General features: G+C 52.4%; 1 protein-coding gene across 1 annotated transcript in view; it reads left to right on the forward strand.

Moving 5' to 3' along the window:
- The window catches only part of COQ4 (coenzyme Q4), a 9,219-nt gene extending 6,750 nt beyond the window's left edge, over positions 1–2,469 (forward strand). The window contains exons 5-7 of the mRNA XM_008060648.2: positions 386–515; positions 1,037–1,130; positions 1,900–2,469. Coding sequence (XP_008058839.1) covers positions 386–515; positions 1,037–1,130; positions 1,900–2,071 — 396 coding nt within the window. The 3' untranslated portion in view covers positions 2,072–2,469. The remainder of the gene's footprint in view (positions 1–385; positions 516–1,036; positions 1,131–1,899) is intronic.
- Positions 2,470–10,138: the final 7,669 nt, after the last annotated feature.

Raw genomic sequence — 10,138 nt, forward strand, 5'->3', positions numbered from 1 at the left:
AGCGGCCACTGCATTCCAGTCTGGGCGACAGAGTGAGACTCCAACTCAAAAAAAAAGAAGTATATTCACATTGTCATGCAGAACTTCTTTCATCTTGCAAAACTGAAACTCTGTACCCATTAATTAGCTTCCCATTGCCCCTGCCCCGTAAGGGGTTCCTTTGCCACAGATTACAGTAGGCCACAAATGTTACATGTGAGTGGGGTAAACCGAGTAGGGTGCTGGTCCTACTGTGTTCCCTGCCCAGGGCCCCCCAGCAGGTATGGACAGAAACAAAGTTGGTGGGACATGGGTTTGGTGGGAGTGGTGGCAGAGTCAGAGAGGCCGGCAGATCGGAACCTGGGAGCTGTTGGGACAGGGTCTAGGGGAGGCTCACCGTTGGCAGAGGGTCTCCCCAGATACCCGGGCACCTACCCGCTTCGTGGATGATGAGGAGCTCGCGTACGTGATCCAGCGCTACCGGGAGGTGCACGACATGCTGCATACGCTGCTGGGAATGCCCACCAACATCCTGGGTGAGCCCCCAGCCCCGCTGCCTGTGTCTCGGGGTAGCTTCAGGGTAGGACAGAGCTCTGCTGTCTTGGCCCCCCCATTGCCTGGCATGGTACCCCATTCTCTGTTTTACCTGAGCATGTTGGCACACAGCCCCCTTCTCCATCCCCTGCCCCTGGATGGCTTCTTTGCAGATGTGGCAGCTACCAAACCCCAATACTCCTCCCTCCTGTGGGTCTTCAGCCATCTTCCCGCTGTGAAACCTCAGCAACTCCAAGCGCCTGTGGGAGCTATCCCGGACTCCTCAGCCTAGCTTCTGGGGTCCTCTGCTTTCCCTCCCAACCCTGACTGCCTTCTCCCTACCTCTGGGGCCCTCTTCTGTACCTCCCGCCGACTGCCCAGGGCCCAGCACAGGCCAAGACAGGGCACAGCTGGTCCTGGTCAATATCAGGGAGGAGCAACTGCCTCTGTGTGCCCTGCTGTGAGCACCACTGGCTTCTCACCCAGGCACCTGTTCACCTCCCATCCCATCCTTCACCCCCAGGGGAGATTGTGGTGAAGTGGTTTGAGGCTGTCCAGACCGGCCTGCCCATGTGCATCCTGGGTGCCTTCTTTGGACCAGTCCGACTCAGTGCTCAGTAAGTCTTCATGTGGCAGCAGGTTGGGCAGAGTCCAAGGGGCCTGGGATCCTGGGAGCACGAAGAGCCTGCCAGCCCCTTAGCAGCCCCCACGGTTCTCCAGAAAGCAAGGGTAGAAAGAATGGAGCAGGCTGGGCATGGTGGCTCACACCTATAATCCCAGCCCTTTGGGAGGCCGAGGCAAGAGGATTGCCTGAGCCCATAGGTTCGAGACCAGCCCAGGCAACTTGGCAAGACCTCATCTCTACAATAAATCAAAAAATTAGCCAAACGTGGTGGCGCATGCCTGTAGTTTCAGCTACTTGGAAGGCTGAGGTGGAAGGATCACTGGAGCCCAGCAGGTCAAGACTGCGGTGGCTGTGAGCATGCCACTGCTCTCCAGCCTGGGCGACAGAGTGAGAGTCCTACTCAAAGAAAGAAAGAAAGAAAGAATGGAGCAAAGAGGTAAAAGTGGCCTGGGCAGGTGTCTTCTGGGCAGTGAATAAAGCCTGGGTGTTTGCAGGACCAAGGGCTGTCTTTGACCAGACCCCGGTCCCAGGTCAGAATGATAGGTCCATAGGTCAACAAGCTGGGGGTGGCTGCTGGCTTTGAGTGTTCAGGATATGTGGCTTTGGCATGAGGTTTTGCCTCATTGGAACAGTAGAGATCATAGTTGCCTCCTTCTGAGGCCTGAGTGAGGCTTCACTGAGAAAATGCACTCCAAGCGCTGAGCACACCGAGGGCCTGGCCCTCAGGGACTTACGTTTACCTTTTCCTCTGCTGCCCATAGGAGCCTGCGAGTGCTGGTCTCGGAACTGATCCCATGGGCAGTTCAGAATGGGCGCAGAGCCCCGTGTGTCCTCAACCTATACTATGAGCGGCGCTGGGAGCAGCCCCTGAGGGCTCTGCGGGAGGAGCTGGGCATCACGACACCCCCCGTGGACATCCAGAGCCAGGCCTAGGCCTTCGCTGCCATTCCCAGAGTGCCTGGCCTGCCTCCCCCGCGCTCGGCTTCCCTCGGGGTCAGAGGACTCCCTGGCTACTACCTTTGTTCCTCTTCTTTGAACACTGACCCTTGGACATCATTTATCATAATTTGTCGTAACCACTCCTGAGTGGCCTTGAAGACCAACCCCAGAGGAAGCAGGTGGTGTAGCAGGGCTCCCATGGTGCTGCCCAGAGAGAAGCTGTCAGTCGCCTGGGCTTGTGCTAGGTTGTCTCAGGCCTTCAACTCCCGTTTGGGACTCCTCCCTGCCAGCCAGGCTTCTGGGGGCTTGGCTGGGTGTCCTTGCAGGAGTGACGGCCACACCCAGTTCCAAAGGCCTGAATAAAGTCTCAATAAAGGCTTCCGTCAGGTCAAGTGTCTGCTTGTCTTCCCTTGGTCCAGTGATGCCCATGACTTGGGCAGCCTTGAGCCTTCCCAGCACTGAGGGCAGAACTTCCCCTCCCAGCCTGAACTTCAGCTGCTGGACCCCCTCTGGTCTGAAGTTGGGCTGACCTGAGGCCGGGCGCCCTGGCTCATGCTTATAATCCCAGCACTTTGGGAGGCTGAGGTGAGAGGACTGCCTGAGCCCATGGGCTTGAGACCAGCCTGGGCAACTTGGCAAGACCTCATCGCTACAATAAATCAAAAAATTATCTGGGTGTGGTGGCACATGCCTGTAGTTCCATCTACTTGGAAGGCTGAGGCGGAAGGATCGCCAGAGCCCAGCAGGTTGAGGCTGCGATGGCCGTAAGCGTGCCACTGCACTCCAGCTTATAAGACAGAGTGAGACTCTAACTCAAAAAAATTTTTTTTAAATTGAAGTTGGCCGGGCTCGGTGGCTCAGCCTGTAATCCCACGCCTTGGGATGCTGAGGTGAATGGATTGCCTGAGCCCGCAGGTTCGAGACCTGCCTGGGCAACTTGACGAGACCTCATCTCTACAATAAATCAAAAATCAGCCCGGCGTAGTAGCGCACACCTGTAGTTCCAGCTACTCGGAAGGCTGAGGCGGAAGGATTGCCGGAACCCAGCAGGTCGAGGCTGCGGTGGCCGGGAGTGGCCACTGCACTCCAGTCTGGGCGACGGAGTGAGAAAAATTAAAATTGAAGTTGGGCTGACCTGGATTCTGAGTCCTGGTTCCTCCGCTGTTTTCTAGCAGAGGACTCAGGGAAAGTCCCTTCCCCTTTCATTAATAGGGGGATAATCATAGTACCCACCTCCTAGAGTTATTTTGGGGGTTTCCCAAGGGAATGATTGGAAGGGATTCAAGGCCAAGTGTGATGGCTCATGCCTGAAATCCTAGCACTTTAGGATACTGAGACAGGAAGATCACGTGAGCCCAGGAGTTTGAGAACAACCTGGGCAACATGGCAAGACTTCATCTCTACCAAAAATCAAAACATTAGCCAGATGTAGTGGTATGCATCTGTAGTCCCAGCTAGTCAGGAGGCTGAGGTGAAGGGTACCCTGAGCCCAGGAGGTCGAGGCTGCAATGTGCTGGGATTGTACCACTGCACTCCAGCCTGGGTGACAGAGTGAGACTCCAACTCAAAAAAAAAAAAAGCAGGACTTCAGCACAAGGGCCCAAAGAGCAAGAGCTGTTTTATTTTTACTATGATCACAGGCACAAAGGGAAAGTACGAGACTGCAGTTCATTTTGGAGCAGCAAACAGGCATTTTCCTTGAGTCAGAGCCATGGGACGGGACAGGCAGAATGAAAAGTATGGTTGGAAGAGTAGGTATCCCCATCTGGGATTAAGAACCAGAAAAACTCCCAAGATGGCAGAGCTTCAGAGGTTTCGAGGGCCACCTCCTCATTTGTGGATAGGTCATCAAAGCCCTAGAGGTAGGCAAAGAATCACCTGGAGTAGCCGGGCTCGGTGGCTCAGCCTGTAATCCCGCGCCCTTGGGAGGCTGAGGTGAGTGGATTGCCTGAGCCCACGGGTTCGAGACCCGCCTGGGCAGCGAGACCTCATCTCTACAATAAATCAAAAATCAGCCAGGCGTGGTAGCGCATGCCTGTAATTCTGGCTACTCGGAAGGCTGAGGCGGAAGGATCATCGGAGCCCAGCAAGTCGAGGCTGCGGTGGTCGGAAGCGGCCACTGCACTCCAGTCTGGGCGACAGAGTGAGAATCCAACTCAAAAAAAAAAAAGAATCACCTGGAGTAACCAGGACACAGGACACAGGCCCCTGGTTGGTATACCTATGCCTCAGTTTCCCTAGCTTTAATACATGACTATAGTTTATTTATGACTGTACTGCATGCCAGGCAGTGATAAGCACAGAGATGCATTTTTCACATTGACACTTCAAGGTCATCATCCAGGGAGAGAAGTGATTTCACTCATGCAGTCAGAGCAAAGCCAGAGTTCGAAACAAGGGTTGTCCAAATACCTGCCTAGCACCACCATACCAGGGCCCCAGCCTTCGCTGTGCCCACCACATCCAGTTCAGGACCCCCAGTGGCAGGGCCTGGGTATGTGGGAGGCTGGAGGCCTACCTCAGAACCATGGACTTTTCCAGAGGGAAACTTTGTCTTGAGCTCCTTGGATTTCCACAGAAAGAGGAGGGGAGAGGGGTGAGTCCCCTTACCTCATCAGTCTTTGCAGACCTGCCAGCTGTTTCCATAGTTTTCCAAGGTGCCAACACCCCCCAAGGCAGCTCATTAAAATCAACAGAGCAGGCCAGGCACGGTGGCTCATGCCCATAATCACAGCGTTTTGGAAGGCAGTAGTGGGAGGATTGCTTGAGTCCAGGAGTTCGAGACCAGCCTGGACAACATAGCAAGACCTCAATTCTACAAAATTAGAAAATGAACCAGATGTGGTGGTGTGAAGCTGTGGTCCCAGCTACCTGGGAGGCTGAGGCAAGAGGATGCTTGAGCCCAGGAGGTCGAGGCTGCAGTGATCTATGATTGAGCCACTGCACTCCTGTCTGGCCAACAGAGTGAGACCCCAACTCAAAAAAAATCAACAGTGCCAAGGTGGCAGGGGAAGGTCAGACTCTCAGATGGTCTTCACTGGCCAACTGGGTAGCTCACCTGTGTTAACCAGTCAGTGCCTAGGTGACCCTGGGCCTTTACACACTTGTGAGATGAACCCTGGGCATCAGGATTAGCTGGGAATGGAGTCTGGTCTCTTGACAATAGGGTCGCATGTGAGTTGCCAACTCATGATAGGAGAAAAATTGCGCTAACTGAGCCAGACGTCATAGCTCATGCCTGTAATCCCAGTACTTTGGGAGGCTGAGGCGGGAGGATTGCTTGAGCCCAGAAGCTCAAGCCTGCAGTGAGCTATGATCGTGCCACTGCATTCACCTTGAGCAACAAAGCCAGACCCTGCCTCAAAAAAAAGAAAAGAAAAGAAATTACGCTTACTGAGTTTGAGTTTTTACCACAGCCCACTAGCCCCTGCCAACTTCTGCCTGGAAACTTCCATTCTCCCATCTCCTTAAGCCACGCTTGTCTTCATCTTGCGTCTTGAACACACCAGGCTTCTCCCTGTCTCTGGGAACAGTGCTCTCTGCCCCGAGGTTGTTACATAGTCAGCTGTGTCATTCACACATCTGCTCAAATGTCACACCAGAGAGGTCTTCCCCAACCACCATATGTAGCCATCTGGAAGCAGTCCCCCTCCTCCTCACCCCATGCCTTCGCCTTTTTTTTTTTTCCTTTCTGTTGATCAGAGTCTCACTCTTTTGCCCATGCTGGAGTGCAGTGGCATGATCACGGCTCACCGCAGTCTTGACCTCCTGGGTTCGGGCAATCCTCCTGCTTCAGCCTCCCAAGTAGGTGGGACTACAGGAGCGCACCGTTAACACCTGGCTAATTTTTAAAAAATATTTTGTTGAAGTCTAACTTTTTTTTTTTTTTTTGAGTCAGAGCCTCACTCTATTGCCCAGGTTGGAGTGCAGTGGCAGGCTCATGGCCACCGCAACCTTGACCTGTTGGGCTCAGGCGATCCTTCCGCCTCAGCCTTCCAAGTAGCTGAAACTACAGGTGTGCGCCATCATACCTGGCTAATTTTTATGATTTACTATAAAGATGAGGTCTTGCCAAGTTGCTCAGGCTGGTCTCAAACCTGTGGGCTCAGCCAATCCTCTCACCTCAGCCTCTCATAGGGCTGGGATTATAGGTGTGACCCACTGCACCCAGCTTTTTTCTTTTTTCTTTTTTTCTAGAGATGGGGTCTCACTATGTTAGCCAGCTGGTCTTCAACTCCTGGGCTCAAGTGATCCTTCTGCCTTGGCCTCCCAAAGTGCTGTGATTATAGGCGTGAGCCACCACTCCCAGCTGGTACTTCATCGTTGAAGGCATGAATGCGAAGTCTCATGCTGAGCTCCCTACCTGCAAGGTCTCATTGGTCCCCACAATAGCCTCATGGAACAGAGGCTAATGGTAGCCTCACCTCACAGTGAAGACCCTGGGACATGAGTTCAGGGAGCCTCCCTGGGTCATAGGTGGGCTGTGTTGGAGCCAGTCGTGGGATCACACATCTTGAGTTCTCTCCAGTAGCCAACAGAAAGTTCCCTTTCTCCTCTGCCTGATAAAGCCATATATAGCTGACCCTGGAGCAGTGTTTGGGGACATGGGTTCCAAAGGAAGACAGACCTGGCTTTGCCAGTGACAAGCTCTGCACCTGTGCAGTATTCCTATCACCCCTTTGTGCCTCTGTTTTCTCCTCTGTCAAATGGGAAGAGTAGTATACGTATTCACAGCAAGGTCTGTTGTGAGACTCAGTAAAATTGCTTATGGCTAGTGCCTATCACCATAGCTTAAGCACTTAGGAAATGGAAATGCCATTTGCCAAGAAGGTTCTTGGAGGCCTCTGAATTCTCAAAAAAGGCACCCACGCCTTCAGTTATGTACAAAGTCAAGCCTGAGGTATTTATTTTGCACACACCCAGAGTGGGAGGATTTCTGTTGCTCAGAAGTCCTAATGCCAAATGGAACTGAGTATCAATGGGGTGAGCACCTACTGTGTGCCAGGGGTCAAACCAGTTCAGTGCCTCGGGGATCCTGAATGCCTTCATGTGAGTCCAAATGTCAGTTTCTGACAAGTCCAAAGACTCCAGGATTGATGTTAGCTCTCTAATACAGTTTAGATGGAGGTCATATGAGTAGAGAGATCGTTGTGAGGTCAGCCTAAGCTACGCCTGTCCTACAAGTGCCAGGACCCAGTCCCTGCCCTTGTTAAAAACCTTCAATGACTCACACCTATAATCCCAGTATTTTGGGAGGCCAAGGTAGGAGGATTGCTTGAGTCCAGGAGTTTAAACCAGCCTGGGCAACCTAGCTGAGACCCTGTCTCTACAGAAAAATAAAAAAATTAGCCAGGCATGGTGCCGCACGCCTATAATCCCAGCTACTCAAGAGGCTGAGGAGGAAAGATCTCCTGAGCCCAGGAGGTTGAGGGTGCAGAGAGCAATGACTGTGCTACTGCACTCTACCTGGGCAAGAAAGTGAGACCCAGACACAAAAAAACCAAAAACACCCTCAATGGCTCTTCACTGCCCCCAGGTTAGGTGGTGCAGCAGGCACACAAAAGCATTTCCAGTCACTTTTCCCACCAAATGGCCCTCCATTCCCTGTTTTGTAATGCACAAGCCCACTAGTTGTCAATTACTTCACAAGTATCTCCAGAGCACTTGATGAATGTAGACACTGGAAATTCCCCAGCGATTGAGACAGCTCCAGCCCGCCCTTGGAGCTGAGTGGTTATGCCAGCCCAGGGCCTTCCAGGTGCCAGCCCTGAGCTTGACCTGCGTCATCTCTTTGAATCCTTACCTAGCCCCAAGAGGCAGAGGCCATGATGACTATATTCCCACTTGTGTTCAGGTGAGGACACAGAGGCTTCATGAAGAGGGAGGATTTGCTCAAATCACAGCTGGGGCTGGGATTGCATCCCAGCTGAGTGGATTGGAAAGCAAAAAAAAAATTTTATTTTTTTATTTTTATTTTATTTATTTATTTATTTTTGAGTTGGAGTCTCACTCTGTCGCCCAGACTGGAGTGCAGTGGCTGCTCCCGGCCACCGCAGCCTCGCCTGCTGGGCTCCGGCGAGCCTTCCGTCTCAGCCTTCCAAGTAACTGGAGCTACAGGCGCATGCTACCACACCCGGCTCATTTTGATTTATTGTAGAGATGAGGTCTCGCCAAGTTGCCCAGGCGGGTCTCGAACCCACGGGCTCAGGCAATCCACTCACCTCAGCCTCCCAAAGGCGCGGGATTACAGGCTGAGCCACTGAACCCGGCTAAAAAAAGTTTTTTTTAATTGAATTTTTTTTTTTAGTCAGAGTCTCACTCTTGTCCAGGCTGAAGTGTAGCAGCACGATCATGGCTCACCACAGCTTGACCTCCTAGGCTCAGGCGATCCTCCTGCCTCAGCCTCTCTAGTAGCTGGGAATATAGGTGCGTGCCACCATACCTGGCTAATTTTTAAAATTTTTTTGTAGAGACAAGGTCCTGCTATGTTGCCCAGGCTGCTCTCAAACTCCTGGGCTCACACAATCCTCCTGCCTAGGCCTTCCAAAGTGCCGGAATTACAGGCTGGCCAGTTTGTCCTGTTTTTAAGTGTATGTTAGTTTTTTTTGAGTCCGTGTCTTACTGTGTTGCCCAGACAGGAGTGCAGTGACACAATTACAGCTCACGGCAGCCTCAAACTCCTGGGCTAAAGCAATCCTATCGCATCAGCCCCCTGAGTAGCCGAGACTACAGGCATGCGCCACCATACCCAGTCAATTTTTTTGTTTTTTGTAGAGACGATGTCTTGTTATGTTGCCCAGGCTGGTCTCAAACTCTTCAGTTCTGCCAGGTGCGTTAGCTCACACCTGTAATCTCAGCACTTTGGGAAGTGGAGGTGAAAGTATTGCCTGAGCCCAGGGTTTCAAGACCAGCCTGGGCAACTTGGCAAGACCTCATCTTTACAATAAATTAAAAAATTGGCCGGGCATGGTGGCCCACGCCTGTAGTTCCAGCTACTTGGAAGGCTGAAGCGGAAGGATCACCTGAACCCAGCAGGTCGAGGCTGCTGTAATCATGAGCATGCCACTGCACTCCAGCCTGGACGACAGAGTGAGACTCTGACTCAAAAAACAAAAAACCCCTCCTGGGCTTAAGTAATCCTCCTTGGCCTTCCAGAGTGCTAGGATTACAGGCATGAGCCACTGTCCCCAGCCCCCATGTTTGTATATAAGAAGAAAATAAGACTTTGGACTTTTATCTGAAAAGTTGAACCCAAGTCTCCTAGATGCCAATGCCCATGCTCATAACCACTGCACATGCTGCCTCCTGAATAGGATACCCATGGAGAAGGCGGTGCTTGAATTTACCCAAATCTCCAAAAGGATGCACCCTGTACTCCAGAAGAAATAGGTCCAAGTTCTTATCAGATCAAAATTTCATCTTTAGTCCTATAAATAAACACTGAAGACTGCCCCTCCCTCCTTTAAAGATTTCTACTGGACTAAAGGATTAAGGGCTTTATTTAAGGACACGTGGCCACTGTGGATACCCAGCATGGTTGGTCATCAAGAAACCAAGATTTCAGGGCCGTTGAATCTGGCAGATTGCCTGTGGCTCGGAGGGTGGCATAACAAATAAGGTCATAGTTTTACAGACTAACTGGTTTGCTGCAGTGTCCAGAGTGATCACAAGCCGAGATGACCTAAGGGCCTCCAAATCCGTGCCCTTTGTACCAACAGGTGTGCCGGACTGCTTACAAGATTCCATGAATGAAAAACGACTTCTGCGCAGTAAGCCAGATGCCAAGTTCATTGCTGTGCCGAAGCCGAGTTAGCAGCGACTGCGGGTCTTCTTTCTGAGCCTTATGCACGTATGGAGGCCATAAAATACCCACACAAAAGAAAGGGGGGAGACGCTAAAACCCGACCCCGGTGGGACTCCAACCCACAACCTTTGAGCGACCCCCGCCGGACTCAGTCACAAGTCCAATGCGCTATCCATGGCGCCACGGCGCCGGCTCCTGGGCCCAGCCTGGGCTCACCTCCACCTGAAGCCGGCCCCTCGGCCCCCTCCTAGGAGCCC

This window comes from Carlito syrichta, unplaced genomic scaffold, assembly GCF_000164805.1.
Source record: "Carlito syrichta isolate Samal-C Ts95f unplaced genomic scaffold, Tarsius_syrichta-2.0.1 Scaffold304686, whole genome shotgun sequence".
Classification (NCBI taxonomy): domain Eukaryota; kingdom Metazoa; phylum Chordata; class Mammalia; order Primates; family Tarsiidae; genus Carlito; species Carlito syrichta.